This window comes from Schistocerca gregaria, chromosome 1, assembly GCF_023897955.1.
Source record: "Schistocerca gregaria isolate iqSchGreg1 chromosome 1, iqSchGreg1.2, whole genome shotgun sequence".
Lineage (NCBI taxonomy): Eukaryota > Metazoa > Arthropoda > Insecta > Orthoptera > Acrididae > Schistocerca > Schistocerca gregaria.
In genome coordinates, this window is record NC_064920.1 from 725101598 (window position 1) to 725129521 (window position 27924).

A 27924-nucleotide genomic window follows, 5' to 3' on the forward strand; every position below is an offset into this window, starting at 1 on the left:
GTTCCAAAACTGACGCTACCTCTCGAGGGTCTTGTAACTGATGAAAGCAGTAGGAGACTGTTTTATTTTAGATTGACTAACAGCCGACCTAAATATACGAGCGTTATACAGCTCGTTGTGAATTCAAAGTTACATAGGCGAAATATGAGTAATTACGATATGAAGGAGCATCGTGAGTACAATTTTTGTAGTAGCGTTGTTTTTTTGCGAAATAAATGCCAAGATGAATACACTACTGGCATTTAAAATTGCTACGCCACGAAGATGACGTGCTACAGACGTGAAATTTAACCGACAGGAAGAAGATGCTGTGATATGAAAATGATTAGCTTTTCAGAGCATTCACACAAGGCTGGCGCCGGTGACAACACCTACAACGTGCTGACTGGTGGAAAGTTTCCAACCGATTTCTCATACACAAACAGCAGTTGACCGGCGTTGCCTAGCGAAACGTTGTTGTTATGCCTCGGGTAAGGAGGAGAAATGCGTACCATGACGTTTCCGACTTTGATAAAGGTCCGATTGTAGCCTATCGCGATTGCGGTTTATCGTATCGCGACATTGGTGCTCGCGTTGGTCGAGATCCAAGGACTGTTAGCAGAATGTGGAATCAGTGTGTTCAGGAGGGTAGTACGGAACCCCCTGCTGCATCCCAACGGCCTCGTATCACTAGCAGTCGAGATGACAGGCATCTTATTCGCACGGCTGTAACGGATCGTGCAGCCACATCTCGATTCCTGAGTCAACAGATGGGGACGTTTGCAATACAACAACCATCAGCACGAATAGTTCGACGACGTTTGCAGCAGCATGGACTATCAGCTCGGAGACCATGGCTGCGATAACCCTTGACGTTGCATCACAGACATGAGCGCCTGCGATGGTGTACTCAACGACGAACCTGGGTGCACGAATGGCAAAACGTAATTTTTTCGGATGAATCCAGGTTCTGTTTACAGCATCATAAGGGCCGCATCCGTGTTTGGCGACATTGTGGTGAACGCACATTGGAAGCGTGTATTCATCATCGCCATACTGGCGTGATGATATGGGGTGCCATTGGTTACACGTCTCGGTCACCTCTTGTTCACATTGACGGCACTTTGAACAGTGGACGTTATATTTCAGATATGTTACGACCCATGGCTCTACCCTTCGTTCGATCTCTGCGAAACCCTACATTTCAGCAGTAAAATGCACGAATGAATGTTGCAGGTCCTGTATGGGCGTTTCTGGGTACAGACGATGTTCGAATGCTGCCGTGGCCAGCACATTCTCCAGATCTCTCACCAATTGAAAACGTCTGGTCAATGGTCGCCAAGCATCTGGCTCGTCACAATACGCCAGTCACTACTCTTGATGAACTGTGGTATCGTGTTGAATCTGCATGGGCAGCTGTACCTGTACACGCCGTCCAAGCTCTGTTTGACTCAATGCCCAGATGTATCAAGGTCGTTATTACGGCCAGAGGTGGTTGTTCTGGGTACTGATTTCTCAGGATCTATGCATCCAAATTGCGTGAATATGTAATCAGATGTCAGTTCTAGTAAAGTATATATGTCCAATGAATACCCGTTTATGATCTGCATTTCTTCTTCTTGTAGCAATTTTAATTGCCAGTAGTGTATTGGTATATTATTTCTACTGGAGCACGTGCCGTAACAGTATGTGCGTCTTTCTTTTTCCGGCCTTCATTTCAAACAGAGATTCGTTTACAATATTTTACGCCTTTTGGAGCAGTGAAATTAATATTCAAGAGTGAATGGAGTTGAGTGTAAATTAGCATGTTTTAGAGAGAAGGACTTTGGTGTGTGTAAGCAGCGCGTTTACTCCTTTGCCCAGGTCCAGGCGGCACAGTGGCAGGCAGCCAGCCAGCCGCGGGTATCGGGAGGGGCGAACACAGCGTCCGGCTGTCAGACGCAGACAGGAAGGGGCCGCGTCGCCTCGCTTAGGGCCGCCCACAGCACTCCACTACGGACACAGTGGCGGCGTCTGCACGCGACGGCTGCCGCCGGCAACTGTCCACCTGCTCGCCGACTACGCGTCCACGCCAAAGTGGCCATCTACCTCTCCCTCGAGCGAATCTGTATTACTTTTGAATATGTTCTCGTCGTTGCAAAAATAGTGGCACTCGGAATGAATAATCTCAAGTCGTTGCACTTCCTCCTGTGTTGTATTTCGCAAATAATCGTTTCATTTTATCACTCGGCATGCTTCACTACGCCAAGCCTCTTCAGTTTATCACTTCTAATTACTTTTGACACCACGAACATACACTATAAGAAAAAAAATTCACATTACAAACGAATTATCCAAACGAAATGGAAGTCAGTAGAAGTAATGTACATGATAGACAAACAAGTTATTACAATTTCACTGGCACTAGATGATTTATTCAAGAGAGAAATCTTCATGAATTGAGCAAGTCAACAATGCTTTGGTGCGCCTCTGGCCCTTATGTAGGAAGTTATGTGCTTGCCACTGATTGACAGACTTTTTGGATGTTTTCCTGAGGGATACCATGTCCAATTGGAGCGTTGGATCGTCAGAATTCCCAGGTGGTTGGAGGGTGCTGCCCATAGTGCTCCAAACTTTCACAACTGGGGAGAGATTCGGTGACGTTGTTGGCCAAGGTAGGACTGGACAAGCAGGAAGACAAGTGGACGGACATTATCTTGCTGAAATGTAAGCCAAGGATGGGTTGTCCTGAAGGGAAACAAAACGGGGCGTAGAATATCATCGACGTACCACTGTGCTGTAAGGGATTCCTCAGATGATAGCCACATGGATACCGCTATGAAAAAGAAATGTTACCCCGGGCCGTAACACCTGGTTGTCGGGCTGTATGGCAGGCGAGAGTCACGTCGGTTTCCAGTGGCTGGTTTTGGGCGTCTCCAGAGACTTCTTCGGCTTAAAATCTCATTGCCTACGGCCGATGAACAACGATGACTTGTCTAAGACGCTCTAAACAGCACTAGTAAACCAACTGGACTGTCACTTGCCATACAGCTCGACAACCAGGGGTGTCATTTCTTTCCATAGCAGAACCCCTTTTCTTGACATCAGCGGCACCCTTACAGAACATCGTACGCCGACGATATTCTAAACCTCGTTTTGTTGCCCTTCATTACAAGCCATCGTAGGCTCACATTTCGAAAAAATAACACTCGACTGCACATGGTGAGAGATCTTATTGCTTGTCTAACCCTAATTTGTCCACCAAGGTCGCCGGATCTCCTCCCCATTGAGCACGTTCCGGCAGATCCCTTCAACCTGCTCGGGATTATGAAGATCTAACGCGCCAATTGGACAGAATTTCGACCGATATCCCCCCATGATGACAAGCAAACAACTCTACCCATTTATACAAGTGAAATAACTGCTTAAACAAGGGACAGAGTTCGGCCAGAGCGTTACTGCCTTCCTCAGTTTGTGAAGCTCTCTTTCTTGAATAAATCATCCAATTTTTCTGAAACTGTAATCATTTGTTTATGCCACAAAGGGTAACTTAAATAAATCCGAACAAACATATATCAACATTTTCTGCCAGAATAACGGAAGGATCTGGTACAAATTGGCACGCGTAACTTCGTTATAGTTCCAAACATAAATTACTGAGAAAAATCACACGGTGTGGTGAGAAGTATGGAAACACCACAAGCACAAAATATTATCTGACCTAATACGACGTAGGCAAACCGTTGGCATTCAGAACACTTTCCAGTCATTTTGGAATATACAGATAAGGTCCTGTATGGTTTTCGAGGGAATCTTATGCCATTGTTCCTGCAAAATAGTAGCAAATTCAGTTGACGGAGGTGGTTAGCGTTTACGTACACTTCTCTCCAAAGCAGACATCAATGGCTCAATAAGACTGAGACGCAATGATTGTGGTGGCCAGGGCAGATGATCACAAAACCAGTTCTAGACAACGCGACCTTTGTGTACAGGGGCGTCACCATTGAGGAACACAGCATCACCATTTGAGAACAAACATTGTATAAAGAGTTTACCTGATCAGGCGAAATGGTCACCTTGTCCTTGGCAGTAATGCGACCCTTCAGAGTTACCAAGGGGCACTTGGAATACCACGATAAGACAGCCCAAATTATCACAATTTCCCCCTCATGTTTCACTCGTGGGACGTAATCTGAGGCAGAAGTTGGGATCAGCGTGCAACAAAACTCGCCCGATCAGATGACATTTTGCGTTGAACAGTAGTCCAGGTTTTCTGGTTTAGACACCAAGTTTTCCTGTTACGTTGTTTTGCATCACTTATGAGTGGTTTTTGATTTCCAGCTTGCTCTGCAATTTCCTGTTTAATGTGTCCCGTTTCGTACTATATTGTTGCTGTTAAGGTTTGCAAGTGCAGCATTGAGATCTGCAGTGACGGTTACGTCTGTCGTCCTCGTATTTATTGTCACAATCCTCTTCTGCGACTGTCTGTGGTAATCGCTCTAAACAATTTCGTCCGCTATACTTAAAGTGAAAGTGGAGATAGGCGGAAAGGAAAGGGTAGCGGTTAGAGCTGTCAGCTGCATCGAAACATTCGTATAACTTTTGGCCGCGTTGTTACTCATCAACTTATGTCTTTCCCCTTTTCCTGTATTCGACGCGGTGCCTCTTGGAACATCAAATAATTTGGCTACCTTAGTTACAGAAGCACCTACAACATGAGCACCAAAGTCTGTCGACGTTTGAATTTACTCAGCCGACCGTGGTGGCCGAACGGTTGTAGGTGCTACAGTCTGGAACCGCGCGACCGCTACGGTCACAGGTTCGAATCCTGCCGCGGGCATGGATGTGCGTGATGTCCTTAGGTTCGATAGGTTTAAGTAGTTCTAAGTTCTAGGGGACTGATAACCTTAGAAGTTAAGTCTGCTCAGAGCCATTTGAACCATTTTTTGAATTTACTCAGTTCCGACATAATACAGTCACATTTGCGCAGAACATTGTTCTGACCACGAGCGACACGTGCAACCTTCTAAGGACATTGCAGAGATGCCGTTAGCGTTGAAATACAGCAGCGCAAACTGCAGACTTCGCTAGCATATGCATTTATGTTCAGCCATGCATTTCTCCCACTGTTTTGTCCAAGCTCTCTATTTTGAATACAGGAATTTGCGTGTGTTTTTGTTGCCGCGAGTTTGTACCACTCTCGACAAGGTCTCCACTTGAGCCACTGAGTTCGTGCTTCAGCATAGGCTTTACGAAGGCTGTAAGGGTACACTTACCGCTACAGTTCCTACTGTACAGTGAAACTGGAATTTCGTGACACGGCTCTGTCTTCCCCCTTGCCCAGATGGGCACGATTGTGCAGCTAGGGCGCTGTTTTTGCACCTGAAGCCTCGTTTGCCCACGAGGAGTCTGCAGTGGCTTCACCGAGTTCAAATGCATCCTGCGACGGCGTAATAGCGGAAGAGCAGTCTGCCCGTGCGAAGAATTATTATGTGGGAACCATGCATTATGTGATCAAAACAATCCGGACCCCAAAAAACATACGTTTTTCATGTTAGTTGCATTGTCCTGCGACCTACTGCCAGGTACTCCATATCAGCGACACAGTACTCATTAGACGTCGTGAGAGAGCAGAATGGGGCCCACCGCGGAACTCGCGGACTTCGAACGTGGTCAGGTGATTGGGTGTCGCTTGTGGCATACGTCTGTACGCGAGATTTGCACACTCCTAAACATCCTTAGGTCCACTGTTTCCGATGTGATAGTGAAGTGGAAACAGGAAGGGACACGTAAAACACAAACGCGTACAGGCTGACATCGTCTGTTGACTGCGAGAGTGGAAGCTGTCATCAGGGTTAAGAGTGGGCCAACACCGTATTGAATTCCAGCATTAACGATGGAGGGCACCACAAACTTGTAAGTCATTTTCAGCCAGCTGTTCGGATACTTTTCATGACATAGAGTAACTTGGCAAGCAGACTCCCCAATTTTCATCAGTAGCAGCCAACTGCCCAGAGTGCTGTTAGCCGGTGTTTACTCCTCAGTCGTCTGCTTTGTCACTGAGCTTTTCTGTGTTTTGTTGAGGCATTTTCATTGTGATTTTTTCGAAAATTAGCAGTGATGCTGTTGCTTTCCCTTCATGGGGGTTACCTTCTGAAAGGGAACCCGGTTATGAGAAGCTCAAAACACAGGCTTGTGATGCCTGTACTGCGTACTTACGGTGCTTGGTGGCAGAGCTTGCTACCCCTCACACCCTACCTCTCTCCGTAGTTAATCCTAGCAACTCTCCCCATTCCCCTCCCCCTCCAAGCTAGTGTGATGCCAAGTTATCGATCGCGAGTAATCCCGTCAACTTCATCTGGAGACTAAAGAAGTTGATGTGCGTAACAATCCTGTTGTGCGCAGCCGGTGGCTACGCATTGATGCGACAGCCGAGGTTGTCTCTATTACCAAGATCAACATGGATATACTGGCATTGTAGTGCCGATTCGTCGAAGGCTCCAAGCGGGCGAGGAGACACTGCAGCATGAGCGCCGTGGAGCGTCCTGGAGTTCGTGTTTGCAGAGTTGCAACGACCATCGTGTGCATGGCCGTGCTGCACGTGGCCATCGTCTGCTGCTGTTTCCCATCAGCCAGAGAAGTGCAGCGGCGGCGAGTGTAGTGACTGGACAATTTGGCAGATGACCTAGAGTTGCGCTCTGGTGACTTACATCGATCGATGGGCGACTGGGAGCTTTTGGTAGAGTAAATGATTTTTCCGCAGGTGCCACAAGTAATGACACTGAGACCGTAGTGCATCAGACAGTACCATTTTATTGAATTCCTATTATTGTACTCAAGTTGAGCTCGTAATTCCATTATTGTATGCGGCTGGTCCCGGCGGAGGTTCGAGTCGTCCCTCGGGCATCGGTGTGTTTATTTGTCCTTTGGATAATTTAGATTACGTACTGTGTAAGTTTGTGGACTGATGACCTTAGCAGACAAGTACCATAAAATTTCACACACATTTGAACATTTGAACATTATTGTAAATAGTCGTAAGTTTTTTGTGCTGCGCTGCGTGCCTTTTCGAAATAGTAGGTGGCTCAGCACTGTGGAGTTGCTGTCGTAGCATAAGTCAGCGCTGGTAGTGAGCACCTCTTGTCTGGGGCAGTTGCTCATTTTACTTACGCAGTGTTATTTATGTGCCCACTTGTAAAGCTGATATAGGCTGATACCGGGATATCCGTCTCTTGGTAGGAGTCCACCTGTTTGCCTCCTGGGCTAATTAAGATTATTGCCTAGGAATATCAGAATATCTTAGAATGCGTTTCTGTGTTATTGTTATGAAAAAAAGAAAGTGGAGCAGCCAGAAGACGTGGTTGGCCGATAACATAACTTCGGACACGTACACATAATCGGTGCATATGTAAACGATTTCTGTGAGGTACAACGTCAACCAGAACGAATTAGCGTTGTTCGTGTTCACTGTTATCACCAGACTTCTTACGGTATGTAAGGGTAGTGAACCAATTCCGATGTGAGGGATCACTGTTAAGGACAGGGATGTGTCTGCACTCGTGTCAGAATGCGTTATCAGCACCTGACAGTGTCTGGAAGGGGCGTTATTGTGGGTCTCCAATCGGCCGGTTGGTCGAATTGTTCAGTATGGAGATTTGTTGAACAATAGGATGTGCTGGTGGCGTGTTGTTGGACTGCGTGGGAACAGGAGGATAGACATATTCGGTGTAAGAGATCCTCTGGAACAGGTTTGACAACAACAAGGCAGGATCGCCGTATTGTGAACCAAGCACATTCTGACTTCAGGTTCTAATGATCTATGAAACGTGTTACTAAGTATCCTCCTGGCAAGGAATCAAAGAGCGATGATGGATGATGTCTCATTATGTTCAACGATGAATCGTGGTCTAAAATACTCCTAATTACCAACCTCGGCGAGTAGGGCGACGACCTGGCTGGAGATCCCATTTTCTGATGTACTGGAGAGGCACATCAGTGTTACTCCTGACGTCATGGCGTGAAGAACCGCCGTTATGCCTTCTGGTCACGGATGGCAGTGGTTCAGGCAACTCTGTCAGAAATGTTGAAATCTGGTGCCATTTTCCAAAAGGTCATAATTCTCGGGCACACATCGCGCGTATCTCTATGAACTATCTGTGTGATGATGATACTCTTGTGGCCAGCAAGATTCCCAGATCTGTCCTCGTCAGGTCATCAGCGGGACCATCTCAGACATCGGCCCAATGCCATTACCCGGGACATCCAGGATCAATTAAAACAGTTGTGGGCCAGCTTGCCTGAGAAGAGGATTCATCGGCCTTGTGACACCCTTCCCAACCGAAACGCCGCTTCCACTCAGGCCAGTTGGTGAGCAACGGCGTACTGAGAACTGTGCATATACTTCCAAGTTCTTTGTAGATTTAGCTCGATTTCAATCACTGAAATAGTAATAAGTATTTAACCAACTTGTAAAGCTTCACTTCCTGCTCTCCTTCTTGGTGCTTCACTCAATTTGTCAAGCGATGTACTAGAGATACCGGACTGAATGAGAATGAAATGCGAATATTTTAGGTTAGGCTCTACCGTGACTGTTATTGACATCAAATGAAAAAAACAAGTTTACTGTTACCAGGTTTATTTACTTCCGCGACGCGTTTCATCAGGTGTATTTACTTCTGTTAGTATGACATATATGTGTGTTGTGTTACGATTTTCGTAGGAACGTATTCCACAGTCTCTAGTGGCCACAGGTTCCTTTCACTGTCGTAACACATCAAATGTATACTGTCGTATAACAACTTTTACCATCGTGCAGCCCTGTCAACAACTGTGATAATTAAACATATAACACGTCAGCATCAGTAGCAAATGGAAAACAATCTTTACCTAGGTTTCAGCCAAAATAATTCGGCCTACTTCAGAACCTACTGCCAAGCAATAGTTTACTGTCAATAGCTTCTGAAGAAGGCCGAATTATTTTGGCTGAAACCTAGGTAAAGACTGATTTCCATTTGCAACTGAGGCTGACGTGTTTTGTGTTTTATATGTTTAACATACTGTCATATTTTGTAAACAAATATGGCATTGGCGTTGCCATATTGGCATATCTGAAACGTGTCATGGTGATAAATGAAGAGTGACTGGTAAAGGGGAAAATTGTTCTTTCATTTGAGAATACAATAACTAACTCAAGTATACATCAAATGATTTCGCAGTTGCGAATAAAGACTACCATCAGGTGTAGAAGGGAATAAATACAATGAAAATTTGTGCCAGACCAAGACTCGACCCCGGATATCCCGCTTATAGCGGTCGGTTGCCTTACCATTTGGCAAACCGTGCACGAGTGACAGCCAGATCCTAATTTCCATATGTCGTCAACTATGCTACTACGTTATGAACTCGTACATCCACTATGTGCAGATCAGACGTTGTACTTGAAAGCCGCTTGCCCAACTGCGGCGGAAAAATACGATACTGCAGGGCCTGTGTTTCTCTGATTATGATGCAAATCTTCTTTGGACATGCAAGCATGTCCAAAGGCACTTTGCATCGTAATCAGAATAACACAGGCCCTGCAATATCGTAACTCGAATATAGGTCTGCAGCCCTGTGAAAGCAGTGAATGAGTTTTGGATATTGTAAGGACATTTCTATGAAATCAAAGTACAATAAACAATTTCTAGTACAAACTGTTATGATTTCAAGAAACCTTCCCCATCAGTTTTTACTTGTTACTGATTTTTTTAATGAGGAATTGTGAGCATTGGATTTTATAGCACACGTTTCACAAACCTTACTGTCCTGATACGTAGGAGTCCAGTGCTAAACCACTACTGAAGGAAACTAAAGAAGCCAGTGTTAAAGAACCAATACCAATCTAAGGTATAGACAAGGTTGCAAAATTTGTTTCAAATCCTCTAAAGGACAATACAGAACTCATGAAGTATCTCACAGGTTGGAGGCGAAAGATTCCGTCGTTAGTGGCGTAAATATCACGTATTGCTTGCCTAGTGTCCAGGGATAGTGCGTACAAGCTATTGGAATGGCCACAACAGTGGACCAAAAGCCCCAGGTTTTATATATTTTTATTCCGTGATTTCTTGTCGGAAGTATATTTCTGAGGCTGTTTTCCGTAAGTCTGGTATTGTGGTGTTAAACTATATCATAATGCCATAACAGAAATAAAGTTAGTGTTTGTTTCTCGGCGATTAATGAATTTTTGAATACGCACTGCACTTTATTCCACGAGAGCCTGGTCGCAGTTCATTTAAGTAAAAGGATATTACGAATATTTTTGACGAGGCAAAAATATTAACTGAAGTGCAAAAGTTAGGTTTTGCAGTATATCTGCAGAAACGAGTTGGTCTTCTTTACACGAGACCCCGAGCACTATTCGCCGAAATTTCTTATTTGTTTACCTTTGTGCATTTACACTTCTTATTCTACAGTATGCTTCGCACATTAACTAGACAAATTTGCAGTGCGATATCCTGTGATTGATTGAAGGAATGTCATCTCCTTTCCTGTACAGGGCTTTCGTTTTTCCTTCGGTCAGTACGCATCTTTCGTTTAACGAAAGTGATACTGGTACAGCCATAGACTTGCAAAAAAATTGTTCTTGTTCTCTTCCTGTTTGCTTTCCATACTGCGTGTAATTATTCCACAAGTAGCATGGAATCTGTTGTTTTTATCTCTTACTCTGATATCACAGAGTAAATAGCTAATACACTGACGGAAAAAACTGCGACACGCAAAAATTATTAAAGTAGAGTAATGAAATTTTAGGAATACTTTTGTCGAGGTAACATATTTAAGTGATGAACACTGCAAAGCCACAGTTTAACGCTGACATGGCACAAGCCGGTGCAAATGATAAAATGTTTCTACATTAATATCCGCTGTCACCACTAGAATGTTGAGTGCAAGCGTGCAAACATGTATCCAGTGTGTTCTACATGTGCCGGGTGTCAGCTTGTGATACGGAGTTTTATGCCTGTTGCATTTGGTAGGTCAATACAAGGATGGTTAATGCTGACTGTGGATGACGCTGGAGTTGTCGTCCGATGATGTCCCATATATACTAGACTGGCGGCAGATCTGGTTATCCAGTAGGCTAATGCAACACGTCAACACTATATAGAGCATATTGGGTTGCAACAGCGGAATGTGGGCGAGAGTTATCCTGTTGTAAAACGCCCCCTGGAGTGCTGTTGATGAATGGCAGCGAAACAGGTCAGATTACCAGACTGACGTACAGTACTGCAGTCATGCCGGCCGCGGTGGTCGTGCGGTTCTAGGCGCTGCAGTCCGGAACCGCGGGACTGCTACGGTCGCAGGTTCGAATCCTGCCTCGAGCATGGATGTATGTGATGTCCATAGGTTAGTTCGGTTTAAGTAGTTCTAAGTTCTAGGGGACTGATGACCTAAGATGTTAAGTCCCATAGTGCTCACAGCCATTTTTGAACTGCAGTCATGGTGTGTGGGATAACCAGGAGAGTGCTCCTGCTGTCATACGAAATCGCACCCGCGACCGTTACTTCTGCTGTAGGTTCAATGTATATATGACGGTAGTATCTGCTCCCGAAAGAAGAGTTACCATTGATGAGCTTGCAGTTTTGACAGAATGAAATGATAATTAAATGGACACCCTAGCTGCACACAGGCGTTGGTATACTTCATTGGGGACATGTTGAAAATGTGTGCCCCGACCGGGACTCGAACCAAGGATCTCCTTCTTACATGGTAGACGCTCTATCCATATGAGCCACCGAGGGGACGGAGGATAGTGAGCCTGCAGATAATTATCCGTTGCACGCTCCTCGTGAGACCCACAATCCTAACATGTCCACACCACTACATTCGTAGTGCACTTAATAGATGTTTGCCCATCATACTCATTACTCGTGGCAGATTAATCTACCAAGGCCCGTACGAGATCGGGCATATCGTGTGCATTCGCGCAAGAAGGTAAATGGCCGGGAAGCTATATTTTTCACTACAAATAACAGTAGTATCTGTTCCCGAGCGAACAGTTACCGTTGATGACCTTGCAGCTTTGCTAGAATGAAATGATAATTAAATGGACACCCTACTCTTTAGTTAAAAATATGGCTTCCCGGCCATTGACCTTCTTGTGCGAATGCACACGCTATGACTGATCTCGTACGGGACTTGTTAGATTAATCAGCGCACTACGAATGTAGTGGTGTGGACATGTTGGGAATGTGGGTCTCACTAGGAGCGTGCAAGGGATAAGTCCCCGCAGGCGCACTATCCTCTGTGCCATCGATGGCTCAGATGCATAGAGCGTCTGCCTTGTAAACAGGAGATCTCGTGTTTGAGTCCCGGTGGGGGCACACATTTTCAACATGTCCCCAATGAAGTATACAAACGCCTGTTTGCAGCTAGGGTGTCCATTTAATTATCATAGGTTCAACGTGTCTAGGACGCAGACAGGTTGGTTACAGGCCCTCAACGCTCCTCCATATAACAAACACACAACCATCACTGCCACTAATGGCGATCAGGATTTCATCATAAAACACAACAGACCTTCACTCTGTCCTCCAATGAACTCATGCTTAATTCCACCGAAGTCACAAAGGACGGTGGTTTGGGGTCAGTGGAAACATTTGTGTCACTGTGAAGCCGAATGCTGCTCAAATTGCTACTGCAGATGCAGTACGATCCGCCAGAGCCACACGCTGAACGCGATGGTCTTCCTTCTGGGTAGTGCCAAGTGACCGGCTGGAGGCCTGCCTACTTGCGACAGCCGCTGCCAGCAGTCATGTACAGTGGCTACATTTCTGCAAGTCTTTCTGTAGTATCGCAGAAGGAACATCTAGCTTCTCGTAGTACTATTACACGACCTCATTCAGACTCAGCAAGGTGCTGATAGTGGCATCTCTGCCGTATTGAAGGCATTCTTGTCTAACATCAACTCATCACGTCCAATTTCAAAAGTAAGCAACGCTCACCACCGTTCAGACTTTTGTTTGAATCAAACTTGTTTTGCATTCTCATAGTGGCTCTACTAGTGCCTCTCTTATGCGAGTGGCTCGAAATCTAGACATCATCTTTCAGATGTAAAAGCACGCCTACTAATTTTCGTCTTGAGCGTACAACTCCTTCTTGGTGCTGTTTGTTTTTCCGTTGGCGTATGAGAAATTTACTCGCTTGGCCTACCAATAGCTGTGTTTTATCTTCATCATGGGTCTTTTCCTATGGATGCCATTATTGTTTCTTGTTATTTTTTAGACATTAGGAAATTGTAGAAATTTACATGTGTGGTGATGGACACGACAGTATTCTCTTGATGCCCACATAAAATCTGAAGTCCCTGGCGGCTGTGTCGTACTAAACAGTCATACGATACTGAGGGCGCAGTTGTTACTTCTCTACCGACGGCAGCAAGGCACGGGCGGCTGTGGTGAGTGAAATGAGTGTATGGCAATACCGATCTAGAGACCCTGCCCGGGGTTGTGACTTTTGGACTGGGCGAGACGGTACGACATCGACCAGGTGATTGGACCATAATTGTAGATGGGAGATAGGACCAGCCTTGTCTGCCAATGAAGTTTCTGGATTTGATGCGACTCTGAATCAACAACTGTCTCATCAGTAGTATAAGCTTAGAATATTAGGAGCTGTGACCGCCTTGAAAGTGTACCACCAAAGGGCGTATGTTTAGGGAATTACTGCATCACGCCATTGTCATGACACTGGAGCGTCTGTATGAGGTATTGTATCAGCATTAAAAGAAATAGCATCTGCGTTTTCATTTATTGAAGGAAGTGAACCCTTCCGCTAGTTGAAGTGAGAGGTTTGAAGGCCAGAATAACGCGTTGTATCAATAGGTCGTGTGATATGAGTTACATGAAGCGGGGCGACTCTGAGGAAGTATTGGCTCAAAATGCAGGAGAGAGATAGACAGCGAAGCGCTCAAAAACTACTGCAAGGGAAACTGAATGCAGTCAGCTAACATTACCACTGGAAACACCTCCCAAACCACAACAGACACTGAATAACCAATTCCACAGACCGAAAGTGAGGAGAGGGGCTGGTGGAATTGGTTAACACAAAACCATTAAGAAATGCACGGAAGTATGATTTTCACCACACGCTTTAGTTTTTTTAAAATGGAAACCTGTTATTAGTTTTTGCAGAACAATGTAGTTTGTTATATTGTAACATGTTAAGTACATCCGCAGTAATTTGCAATGTAAAGCTGACGCTTGTAACCTCGCATATTGTAACAAACAAGGTCTGCAGGGGTATGTTTACGAAGACTACAATGGTTACGAGTTTGGCTGTCTCAGTGTCTGCACGTAGCGCTTGCTAATTAGTCCTTGTACTCAGAGTTACCATGTCTGTGATAGTGTACTGTACACAACTGAGAATAGAAGAACGCACAGTGGGAACGTGAACAGGTCCAAAGTACAACAGTGTGTACAGTGTTGTAAGAACTGTGAAAATGGTTTATTCTGAAAGGCAGAGCTGATACTCATTGGGGACGAGTGTAGACAAAATGTAGCTGCAGTCTGTAGGTTGTATGCAGAAAGGTACTTGGACAGAGATCATCCAAGGCGCCGTATGTTTCAAAACATCTACAAACAATTGTATGCAACACGTATGGTCGTAACACGCAAACGGGTCCGTAACAAACCCATCACAGGAGAAGCAGGTGCAGTTGGTATGTTACCTGCTGTTGCTGTGAACCCATACATGAGTTCACGTGACTTCGCTAGAGGCAGTGCAATGAGTCAAAGTAGTGTAAAGCGCATACTTCACCGTCACAAATTTCACCAGTATCATGTGTAGCTACATTAGCAATTACATGGAGAGGGCATTAATAATCGAGGGACTTTCTGTCAATGGGCATTAACAGAAAGTGAGCTGCAGTTCTGTTTACCGATGAAGCAGGTTTCACAAACCACGGTACAATGAATTTACGGAACATGCTTTACTGGTCCGTGGACAATCCTCGTTGGCTTCGACAGGTAGCATGACAGTGACCCTGGGATGTAAATGTATGGCGCTGAGTAATTGGTGACCATTTCATGGAAGGCACCAAATCAGCTGCAAAATACACACATAAAAAAAAGTTGCATCACCTCGGTTCCGAGAGTTCCGGAACCTATACAGAAAATTATAATAGAGATTAAGATAAACCTTATTTCTGCCATTTTTATTGCTCATCTACAGAGGTGGTGGTCCAGATTTCTGTACACAGTGGCACCTCTACTACCCAGCAGCACATCCTTTTGCATTGATACATGCCCCTAATCGTCGTGGCATACTATCCACAAGTTCATCAACGCACTATTGGTCCAGATTTTCCCACGGCGATTCGGAGTAGATCCCTGAGAGTAGTTGGTGGGTCTCGTCGCTCATAAACAGCACTTTTCCATCAATCCCAGGCATATCGACAGGGTTCATTTCCGGATAACATGCTGCCTAGTCGAACGATGTCGTTATCCTCAAGGAAGTCATTCTCAAGATGTGCACGATGGGTGCGCGAATCGTCGTAAATGAAGACGGATGCCTTGCCAGTATGCTGCCGATATGCTTGCACACTATCGGTCGGAGAATGGAATTCGCGTGTAGTACAGCAGTTACGCACCTTCCATGACCACCAGTGGCGCACGTCGGCTCCACATAATGCCACCCCAAAACAGCAGGGAACCTTCACCTTGCTGCACTCTCTGGACAGTGTGTCTAATACGTTCAGTCTCATCGGGTTGCTTCCAAACACGTGTCCGACGATTGTATGGCTAAAGGCGTATGGGATACTCATTGGTATTTGCCGGCCGGAGTGGCCGTGCGGGTCTAGGCGCTACAGTCTGGAGCAGAGGGACCGCTACGGTCGCAGGTTCGAATCCTGCCTCGGGCATGGATGTGTGTGATTTCCTTAGGTTACTTAGGTATCATTAGTTCTAAGTTCTAAGCGTCTTATGACCTCAGACGTTAAGTCGCATAGTGCTTAGAGCCATTTGAATCATTTGATCCTCATTTACTCATTAGTGAAGAGAACGTGATGCCAATCATCACCGGTCCATTGGACATGTTGTTGGGCCGACTTGTACCGAGCTGCATAGTGTCGTAGTTTTAAAGATGGACCTCGCCATGGACGTCGGGAGTGAAGTTGCGCATCATGCAGCCTACTGCGTGCAGTTTGAGTCGTAACACGATGTCCTGTGACTGCATGAATAGCATTATTCATCACGTAGGCGTTGCTGTCAGGTTTCCTCCGAGCCATAATCCGTATGTAGCGGTAATCCACTGCAGTGGTAGCCCTTGTGGGGACTACGCAAGGCATGTCATCGACAGTTGCTGTTTCTCTGTATCCCCTCCATGTCCGAACAAAATCGCTTGGGTGCACTACGAGACTCTGGAGCCTTCCCTTGACGAGAGCCTTCCTGACACAAAGTAACAATGCGGACGCGATCGAACCGCGGTATTGATTGTCTAGGCATGGTTGAACTACAGACAACACGAGCCGTGTACCTTCTTCCAGGTGGAATGACTGGAACTGATCGGCTGTCGGATTCCCTCCTCAGTCTAATAATCGCTGCTCATGTACGGTTGTTTACATCTTCGGGCGGGTTTAGTGACATTTCTGAACAGACAAAGAGACTGTGTCTTTGATACAGTATCCACAGTCTACGTGTGTCCTCAGGAGTTTTGGGAACCGGAGTGATGTAAAACTTTGTTGATGTGTGTACATCGAGTTTCTACAAAATTATTTGCGAACATTGTTGGAAAATGTCCTGCTGGAAATGCGTAGACGTGTGTGGTATCAACGATAGTGCTCGTGCACATCCTGCAATGAACACTAGGCCAACTCTTGAGTGAATGTTCGACGAGTGTTTCATAGGACGTGGCGGAAGCATAAACTGGCGAGCCCGTTCTCCTGATCTTACAGCTTTAGACTTCTTTCTGTGGGGTACGTTAAAGGAGAACGTGTATCGTGACGTGCCTACAGCCACAGAGAATATGAAACACTGTATTGAGGCAGCCTGTGGCAACATTACACCAGATGTACTACGTCTTGTAAGACATTCATTACGCGGTAGACTGCAAATGTGTGCAGCAAAATTAAGCACGACTTTAAACATTTTTTGGCCTGAAATGTCAGGACACACTGTTTTACATTCTTTAATTCAAAACAGCAAGCAATTATGAGACAGGTACAGAAATTTAAGTATCTCAGGGCACATATTGATAAAAATGGATTGGGCCTTACAGAAGTAAAGCACAGAATACAGCAAAGCAGGAAAGTGTAAGGATGTATGAATCCTTTTTGATGAGATAAGAATATTTACAACAGGAGTAAGAAAAGAGTAGGTAAAGTAATGGTTGAATCAGTGCTATGTTATAGATTTGAACTATGGATCTTAAATGCGGATCTCAAAATAAGACTAATAGCTGTGGAAATGGATTATTTGCGTAGGAGTGCCAGAATATCAAGAATCTAAAGGAAAACTAATTATGAAGTAAGAGCTAGAATGAAGGTAAATGATACAATGGTAGATAGAATTGAAAGAAAGTCATTAAAATGGTACGGGCATATGATGAGAATGTCAGATCATTGGTGGCCAAATAGCGTTTATGAGTGGAAACCACCCGGCAGACGTAAGCGCAGGAGACCACGACGTTCTTGGACAGACCACATCAATGGAGTAACAGAACATCGCAGCATTGACAAGGAAGATGCACTGGAAAAAGAGGCTTGGCGGAGGATAACAGGAATGCAACAAGATGTGCTTATTAATTAATCTTTGCATTGGTTATTTCTGTAATAATAACAATAATATAATAATAATAATAATAATAATAATAATAATTGAAAACAAAAACAAATTTGTAAGTTTAACTATATTCTCATGTTAATGTACAGTTTTTCCTAACAAATCATTGCCGTACAGTATTCATCAGAGGAAAACACTAATGAAAATGTTAGCATGTGGACGTAACGTGCTGTTCTTGTCTCTTCTGTATCTACGTTAAATCATTGTTTTTTTTTTTTGTTTCTTTTGTATCCCTAAGTAATTCGGTTCTCTCCGATACACACTATTGAACTACTGAGGAGTTACTCAAGCGTCACCTTTACGTTACAAATTACTCTGGATGTAATTAATATTTTACAACGAAAGAAACGGCATTGAGCAGGTATTTTTTTCTATTTTCTGTTGTGCTAAAAATAACAGGTTTCCAATTAAAAAAAACATAAGTATGTGTTGAAAATCATACTTCCGTGCATTTCTCAATGGTTTGTATTAACCAATTACACTAGCCCCTCTCCTCACTTTCGGTCTGTGGAATTGGTTATTCAGAGTTTATTGTGATTTGGGAGGTGTTTCCAGTGGTAATGTTAGGTGACTCACCCTGTATTGCAGTCAGCTCGAACACACAGCTATTGACAGCAAGGATTCCACCGGACCAGGATTGCAGTAATATGTGTGCTAAAGTAACATGCCCTTTACTTGGTCTGTTACTGTTACTGCGTAAAGTAAAGCGCCAGGACACAAGTCGCGCCGGCCGCGGTGGTCTAGCGGTTCTAGGCGCTCAGTCCGGAACCGCGCGACTGCTACTGTCGCAGGTTCGAATCTTGCCTCGGGCATGGATGTGTGTGATGTGAGGTTAGTTAGGTTTGAGTAGTTCTAAGTTCTATGAGACTGATGACCTCAGATGTTAAGTCCCATAGTGCTCAGAGCCATTTGAACCATTTTTGACAGCAATCGTAAACGAGGGAGCAGAGAAGGCTGTGAAAAAAACGTCAGCCAAGTGCACGCTGACCGGCCTCTCTCCAGGACGACAACGCGCCGGCAGCGGCCTCTGTGCAAAGAAGACATAAGCACCACGCCGACTGGACGCGGCCCACTTATACAGCAGCATAAAGACTAGGCGCTTCAAGACCAGCGACTTAGGAATTGTAGATACTGAAGAACATTGTCTATTTTGTCTATCGCCCTTTGCATCCGTCACATCTGTTTAGCACAATTTTAAGTATTCCCATGTACTTTTCGTAATAAAACTCATTAATACGATTTGGTTGGATTGTTGTCTAGCGATCCGAGAAGCAGGTTTCCTAAACACCCCATCTTTGGCAAATAGGCAGGATTCAACAATTAGAAGTAGATAGGAAACTGAGATAGCTTCTCACAGCTTCAGCTCTTTCTGTTGTTGCTACATTATATTCAGGAGCAAGGTGAAAATTTTGGCTTTTTGAGACAATGATTCTATAAGCTGCCATACATAATACATACAGGTCAGTTGATTCACCGTGTCAATACGACGAGGGTCACACAATATAGTCTCAATGAATTCTGTTATCATACCGGGTGAGTCACGTAAGAAGTAAAACCTCTTTTTATTTCGTGAACGTTTCTACGTATCGAAATGCTCTTTCCGTTAAATGTTAGAGCGTCGAGAGGCACGTACTTCTTTGTTTGGTTAATGTTCTTACCGCTGGTGTCAACAGAAATACTGAAGCAAGTTCTTTTGTTTTTTAACGGAGCCATATACTTTTTGTAACTGCATTAGACAGCTTTCCTCTAGCTCTTGAGAAGATAATTACAGTGGTATAGCGTTTGTTAATCTAGAAGTTGAAATTTGTTCTCAAAGAATTCGAGCAATGTCTTAAAATTTGAGAGCACGGCGGCCGGTCTCGTCATTAGCAATCCAAACACTGCCAAGCAGAGCTATCGTGCTACGCTGTGTCAGAATATCAACAAATTTGCTTGTTTACGTCTCTGCACTGCACGCCTCTCATTTCTGATTCAACATTTATTGCTTGTAGACATGTACACCAATGAGGAGAGTTGTGATATACTACTTTTAAAAGGCGGGTTAAAGGAAATGCCTTAAAAACAATACAGCGGTATAAGGCTATCAATCCGGACGCCCTAAGTCCGACGCGCCATGTAGTTGCGCGAATTATTAAGACGCTATATGCGAACAGGCTATTTGAACGTCAAAAGGACGTTTTTAAAATATATTTACTAATTCTATTGTGATATGCAGATTCTAGCATTTTCATGCACAATATTCTTAGGTGGACCTGCACCTAGATAGTAATTTGGTTGAAGCGGAAATAATTCTTTATTCTCGAACCGCAGGCCTGATGTGCGGTATACAACTCCGCTGCCTTGTCCGAGACGCCCGCACAACAGTGTTTGCACCGCAAATATCGTTTCTGGACACTGTGCTCTCACATTCTAGGAAATTTCTCGATTTTATTTTTCCAACAGCCTTCAACTTCAACATTAACGAACACTATATTGCTGTAATTGTCTTCTCAAGAGCTATAGAATGCAGTAACAAAAAATATATGGTCCCTTTAAAAGAACGAACTTACTTAGTATCTCAGTTAATACCAGCTCTAAAAACATTAACCAAATTAAAACATTTGTGCCGCTCGACACTCTAACATTTGTCAAAAACCGCGTTTCGATATTTGGAACCATTCACGAAATAAAATGTGTGTCATGTCTTAAGTGGCTCACCGTTACATAAAAGTCATTGTTATCTCTTCGCACACTGAGGTATTAGTGCAGAAACGTTATTGGAGTCTACAACAAACTGCAGAGACTCTCACAGAGTATGTGATTGGTATGCCGCACAGTGAAGGCATTATGCTTTCTGCATGGTGCAGCAGAGGTGCAGAGGTTACAAAAAAGTGTTGGAAAGGTTTGGTCCTGAGGACTACGTTGGTCGAGGCCACAGTCATTGGTACACTTACATTGAGTGGTACCGCAGGTCGAGATCATCCGTTATGCAGAAGTAAAGCAAAAAGTAGCGACCAGGATACATAAGTCAAAGGCACCCAAGGCGAATGGGTAACACTACGGTTACAACAACAGAAAACAATTTATGTGGTTTAGGTGTGCGACCGCTGACCATTGTAAATGAGATTGTCCAGGCTTCCAGCCAAAGAAAACGGAAAATTACGACTGAGCACTTGTGAGGAAAGGGCAATACCTACAACGGACCGCCCTGTAACGTGTAATCGGATAGTTGTTTCTTCTACTGCTGTCTCTCTTAGTGTAAATGAGAAACCAGTTAATGCTCTATTTGAAATGTTGAGTCCATTATCATTAATTAACTGATATTGGAACCACGAGTACGTATCACCATCTCAATTTCTCCGTTTGAGCACCCTGGAGCAGAATTGTGCCCAGCTCTGGTAAACTGAACCTGTTGGGGGAAGTTCTGTTTAAGCTGCAGGCCAGGGATACACTTCCGAAGTGAAATAGGTCTTCACTCAGGTGTCTCCATGTCTCTTGATTCATAGTTTATCAAACATGCGGGATTCATAATTAGAAAGAACGACAGTTTTCATTCCGTTTTTGTATGAAGCGAACTTAAAATTTTCCGAGCACTCTCTTAAAGTTATGGTGCTGGTTGATGGTAACACAGAAGCAGATAGACAAGTGAATGATAATTTTAGCCTTCTAGGTCCTCAGAGGGCCATGCTGTTGTGCCCTGTGGGTCAGTTTTCTCTGGATGTGCTCTGACGGAATTACGACATTCGCAAACCTTAAAGCCTTATCTCTTCTGTTTGAATTTTAATTGCTTGTCACAGTAAAGTAAAACGAAATAAAACTGGTGTTCAAAATTAAAGCAACAAACCACTATTTCCCCGTCCTGAGTCTAGTTCAGTATGTAATCATGTAAACTGTCAACATAGATCAGTACGATCGTATTCTATACGGAAGATAACATTCCGGTCCACAGGAAACCACGCCAACGATGACGCCAGGGCACCTATCAAACGGTGTAGTGTTTTCGGGTAGCCGCACACCCACAATTGTTGTGTACACAGCACAGACAGTGTAGTAAGGCACAGTAAAGACGCCTACTATACACTCTGTAGTGGAGCGCCGTAGGAAGAATGGAATCAGCACAGTTGCAAACATATGTGGCCCGATGGCTTAACGGGAATCGTTCTGTTGTTTCTCGGATGTGGCGACAGTTTATAGAGACCGAAATGTTTCACGAAGACCAGGCCGAGCTGACCACGTGTGACATCAGAAAGAAAGGACCATTAGTTGGCTGTAATAGCACGACGGTACGCCTTAGTACTGCGCAACAAGTGGCACCTAACCTCGAAGTATCCAATGGACGTACTGTACCGAGCCTAACGGTGTAGAGCAGTCTTTGACAGAGTGTCCTTTATTGTCGGAGACATGCTACTTTTCTAGCTCTCACGCACCTTCACAGAAGGGAACGCCAAGAGTAAAGTCGTCAGCATACTTTCTGGACACAGGTTCAGTTTTCCTTTGAGAAGAGCCCCGCTTTGGTCTGGAGAAGGGTTCTTTGCGGATTCGCATCCAAAGGGAATGGAAAACACGATTTCCAGACCCGAGAATTGTGAAGAGAGACCGATATCGAGGAAGATCACTGATATTGTGGAGAGGGATTATGTTGGTCACCCGAACATATCTTCATGAAATTATACAGGACAATCGGAAACGTTTAACTGCTGTTAGATATCGTGACGAGGTCCTGGGGCTTCATGTACGGTTGTTGCGAGGTGCTAAGCGCCATTTAGGAAATGGAAGGTACTACACGCATGGCTGGCCTGCTCGCTCTCCTGATTTGAATTCGATAGAGCATGTCTGGGATGCACTACGTAGACGTGTTGCACGATGTCAGCATCCACCAACCACTCTCCAAGACTTGTGAGCAGCTCGGCAGGAAGAATGGGCGTTATTGCCTCAACATGACATTGATGACGTTATTCACAGCCTGCTCCGTCGTTGCCACACTTGTATTGCTGCCAGAGGTGATCACGCCAAATAATGAACACATTAACCAGTTGTCGGAGTGCGTTTGCAAATCTGTTAAGTTGGAAAAAAAGGAAGAATGTTTTCGTCTACTGTTACGCCCGTTGCAATTGTTTACTTTCTGTATTCTTTGCATTGTACACTACTGGCCATCAAAACTACTACACCTTGAAGATGACGAGCTACATACGCGAAATCTAACCGACAGGAAGAAGATGCTGTGATATGCAAATGATTACCTTTTCAGACCATTCACACAAGGTTGGCGCCGATGGCGACACCTACAACTTGCTGACATGACAAAAGATTCCTACAGATTTCTGATACACAAAAAGTAGTTAACCGGCGTTGCCTAGTGAAACGTTGTTGTTATGCCTCGTGTAAGGAGGAGAAACTCGTACCATCACGTTTCCAACTTTGATAAATGTCGGATTGTAGCCTATCGCCATTGCGGTTTATCGTATCGCGACATTGCTGCTCGCGTTAGTCGAGATCGAATGACTGTTAGCAGAACATGGAATCAGTGGGTTGAGGATGGTAATACGGAACGCCTTGCTGGATCCCAACGGCCTCGTATCACTAGCAGTCGAGATGACAGGCACCTTATCCGCATGGCTGTAACGGATCGTGCAGCCACGTCTCGATCGATAAGTCAACAGATGAGGACGTTTGCAAGACAACAACCATCTGCACGAACAGTTCGACGACGTTTGCAGCAGCATGGACTATCATTTCGGACACCGTGGCTGCGGTTACCCTTGACGCTGCATGACAGACAGGAGCGCCTGCGATGGTGTACTCAACGACGAACGTGGGTGCACGAATGGCAAAACGTTCTGTTTATAGCATGATGATGGTCGCATCCGTATTTGGCGCCATCGCGGTGAACGCACATTGGAAGCGTGTATTCGTCATCGCCATGCTGGCGTATGACCCGGCGTGATGGTATGGGGTGCCATCGGTTACACGTCTCGGTCACCTCTTGTTCGCATTGACGGCACTTTGAAACAGTGGACGTTACATTTCAGATGTGTTACGACCCGTGGCTCCACCCTTCATTCGATCCCTGCGAAACCCTACATTTCAGTAGGATAATGCACTAGCGCATGTTGCAGGTCCTGTACGGGCCTTTCTGAATACAGAAAATGTTCGACTGCTGCTCTGGCCAACACATTCTCCAAATCTCTCACCAACTGAAACCTTCTCGTCAATGGTGACCGAGCAACTGGCTCGTCACAATACGCCAGTCACTACTCTTGATGAACTGTGGTATCGTGTTCACGTTGCACCTGTACACCCCATCCAACCTCTTTTTGACTCAATGCCCAGGCGTATCAAGACCTTTATTACGGCCAGAGGTGGTTGTTGTGGGAACTGATTTCTGAGGATCTATGCACCCAAACTTAGGGGAAATTTAATCACATCTCAGTTCTAGTATAATATATTTGTCCAATGAATACCAGTTTATCATCTGCATTTCTTCTTGGTGTAGCAGTTTTGATGGCCAGTTGTGTTTCTACTTTGCTATCACCTGTTGATAGTGTTTTGTGGAAAAATAAAGGCAACCTTTCAAAATTTCCGTTTTTTGCTTTAATTTTGGAAGCCAGTGAAGATCTAAAAGCCTCCAAGAACGTTAATCTGTCACTAAATATGGTTTTCATGGTAGGATAAATGCCGCCGGAAAGCACAAATTTTCCCTTTTTCACGGAAACACAGCAAAATCTGTTTAGACAAAGACTGCTCAATTTTTAATATCGAAAAGTCCGCAAACCTATGGACGGAGGAGGAGGCCAGTACGCTGTGGTGGTAGGCGCCTACCTTCATGAGGTCGTACTGCTGCTGGCTGCAGTCGGCGCGTGGCGGCCCCGCGGGCACGGCGTTCAGCCTCTGGTCGTCCTCTCCCAGCGGCTCTGCTTGCTTCGGCAGCACCAGTGGCGGCGGCGGGGGCGGTGCCAGGTCTGCCGGCGCGGCCTCTGACTCGGCGTCCGCAGCCGGTGGACCGCTGCTGTCGGTGAGTGCCGCCGGCCGGGGGGGCCCTGCTGCCAACAATCACAGTCCAACGGGTTTCATTATTTTAATAATCAATTGCTATATACAGTGAGGTCATAAAAGCCACGTGACTAGGGCCTCCCGTCGGGTAGACCGTTCGCAGGGGCAAGTCTTTCGATTTGACGCCACATCGGCGACTTGCGCGTCGATGGGGATGAAATTATGATGATTGGTACAACACAACACCGAGCCCCTGAGTGGAGAGAATCTCCGACCCATCCGGGAATCGAGCCCGCGCCCTTAGGATTGACATTCTGTCGCGCTGTCCATTCAGCTACCAGGGGCGGACATAAAAGCCATATGATGCCTCTTATTGTCATGTCGGATCTCTTTTTGCCTAGCGTAGTGGAGAAACTGGACGTGTTATCGACTTAACAAGTCGTTGGAAGACCCCTGCTGGAATACTGAGTCACGCTGCTCTATAGCCGTCAATAGCTGCCAAAGTGTTGCCGCCGTTGAAGGTTATTTTGCGCGAACTGATCTCCCGATTATATCTCATTAATACTCGACAGGATTTACGTCTGGCGAGCTGGATGGCCAAACAATTTTCTAGAATTGTCCAGCACTTTCCCCAAACAATTCGCGAAGAATTGTGGTCCGGTGACACGGGGCATTCTCATCCAGAAGAATAGCATCTATGTTTGGCAATATGAAATCCGTCAATGGCAGCAAATGGTCACCATGTAGCCGAACATCCATATTTCCAGTCAGAGATCGGGTCAGTTGGACCAGAGGAGCCAGTTCATTTCACGCAAACACTGTTGACACCATTATGGAGCCACCATATGCTTGCACAGTGCCCTGTTGGCAACTTGGGTCCATAGCTGCGTCGGGGTCTGTGTCACATTCGAACCCTACCATCAGATCTTACGAAATGAAGTTGGCACTCTTCTGACGAGGCTATACCGGCCGGTGTGGCCGAGCGGTTCTAAGCGCTACAGTCTGCAACCGCTCGACCGCTACGGTCTTAGGTTCGAATCCTGGCTCGGGCACGGATGTGTGGAATGTCCTTAGGTTAGTTAGGTTTATATTGTTCTAAGTTCTAGGGGAGTTATGACCTCAGCAGTTAAGTCCTATAGTGCTCAGAGCCATTTGAACCATTTTTGACCAGGCTATGGTTTATCAGTTGTCTAGTGTCCAACCTCCAACCAGTATGATGACGATCCCAGGAGAGACGCTGCAGGCGCTATGTTGTTAGCAGAGGCACTCGCGGCAGTCGTGTGCTACCGTAGCCAAATTTCGCCGCACTGTCCTAATGGATACATTCTTCCTCCGTCCCACATTGATTTCGGCGGTTATTTCACGCAGTGCTGTTTGTCTGCTAGTACTGACACATCTAACAAACGTCGCTGCTGTCGGTCATTAAGTGAAAGCCCTCGGACACTGCGTTGTATTCGGTGAGAGGTGATTCTCTGGAATTTTGAATCCCTAACGATTTACGAAATGGAATGTTCCATGCGTCTAGATGCATCTACCACACCACGTTCAAAGTCTGTAAATTTACTCCGTCGGGTGTCTTTTCACATGACTCACCTGAGTATAAATGACAGCCCCGCCAATGTACTGCCGTTTTATACTTCCTGTATGCGATACTACCGCCATCTGCATATGTGCATATCGTTGTCCCATAACGTTTGTCACATCACATTATAACCTCTTGTTATGTGGACATGCGGCCTGTGATATTTACTGATGTTAGTTGTAATATTCACCAGGGTAATGATGCAAGTAATAAGTTCAATAATTAATGTCTTCGTACTGTTAGATGTGTGAAGGTCAATTCCCACTTTACCCCATATATTTCATGGTGAGTTCCTGGTTGTAACACTTTCCACCATATGATATGCCAGGATGAACCAAGACGGATTTCCCAAAATAATGTTCGCGCTCGCTTTCCGTAGCATAACTAGACGCTACATGGTTGCCTGTTGTGCTTCTCTGCTGGCCGCAGTCTCCAATGTACATTCATTAAGCAGCACATTACGAAGTGGCACATGGGAAGTAATTGAGTGCTGTTAAAAATGAAAATATGGATTTTTTTTGTTGCCATCTGATTTTATTTCTATTTATAAAAGAAAAATTTGAAGAGAGAGGATTCTGATGAACAGAATACAGCGAGAGCCATAACGCGATTTCCAACAACCATCGCTCAGTGGACTAGGGGTCAAAACAAGCAAACACGTGTCTCAGGTTATATGCACATACTCGACTCATTCTGAGAAAATGACGTTGGAAGTTTTCAAGGTACCTTATCTGCCTTTTACAGGATAAGTACTACAACGGAAGTGGTGATAATGTAGCTAGCGTCACTTTTGAATCCCATATTCGAGATTCGATTATTATTTTTATATCTATGTTTCATTTATCTACCTATGTCCGTAGAAGATTACTGCAGGATTATTTTCCCATGCATATTGAAATTTGTCGTCCTTATTTGTCTAGTAATTGCATTTCTGGTGAATGAATTTAAAAAAGAAAACAATAAATGAATGAGAAAATTATTTGTAATTTTTTCTATGAAATTCCATTGTTGTACCTTGATTTATAATCAAGTGATCCGTTATTCGTAGTTTAGGGCGAAATTATTGACGACCTGTGAAAGCTTCATCAATTTTAACGAAGTTTCTTCCCCAAGCGGGATTCATACAAACGAATGTCTGTTGGAAAACCTGCCTTCAGGTGATACTCCCGGTGTTCGAACTTTCTACTTTTCGAATATTACAATAATCGGTATCATTCTAGTAACGCATCAAATTTTCCTCAAGACTAAACGTAAGAATAAAATGTAAGAAATCATAGGAACTGACGTACGAATGAAATATAAGAATCTAAGCATTTAAAAAGATTGTAAACCCTGAAAACACCATAGACATGACGTCGTGAAACCATCCTGTAATTTTACAATTAACATATGCCACAACTTGATAAGAAACATTGTGTGATAACTTTCTTTAACAAAAGGCAGATAAATGAAAAATAAATAAATAAAAACAATAATCCGGTTTCGAAAACGGAGCACAAAAGTGAGATGCCGCCACGCTATCCACTGTGTGACGTTTTCAGTTGAGATTACCTCGCTCTAAAACGAATTTACATTACATCGAAACCATTGACTGTCGTTTCC

General features: G+C 44.7%; 1 protein-coding gene across 1 annotated transcript in view; it reads right to left on the minus strand.

The window, feature by feature from the left end:
• The window catches only part of LOC126266799 (follistatin-related protein 5-like), a 719134-nt gene that overhangs the window by 201172 nt on the left and 490038 nt on the right, over positions 1 to 27924 (minus strand). The window contains exon 5 of the mRNA XM_049971343.1: positions 24570 to 24790. Coding sequence (XP_049827300.1) covers positions 24570 to 24790 — 221 coding nt within the window. The remainder of the gene's footprint in view (positions 1 to 24569; positions 24791 to 27924) is intronic.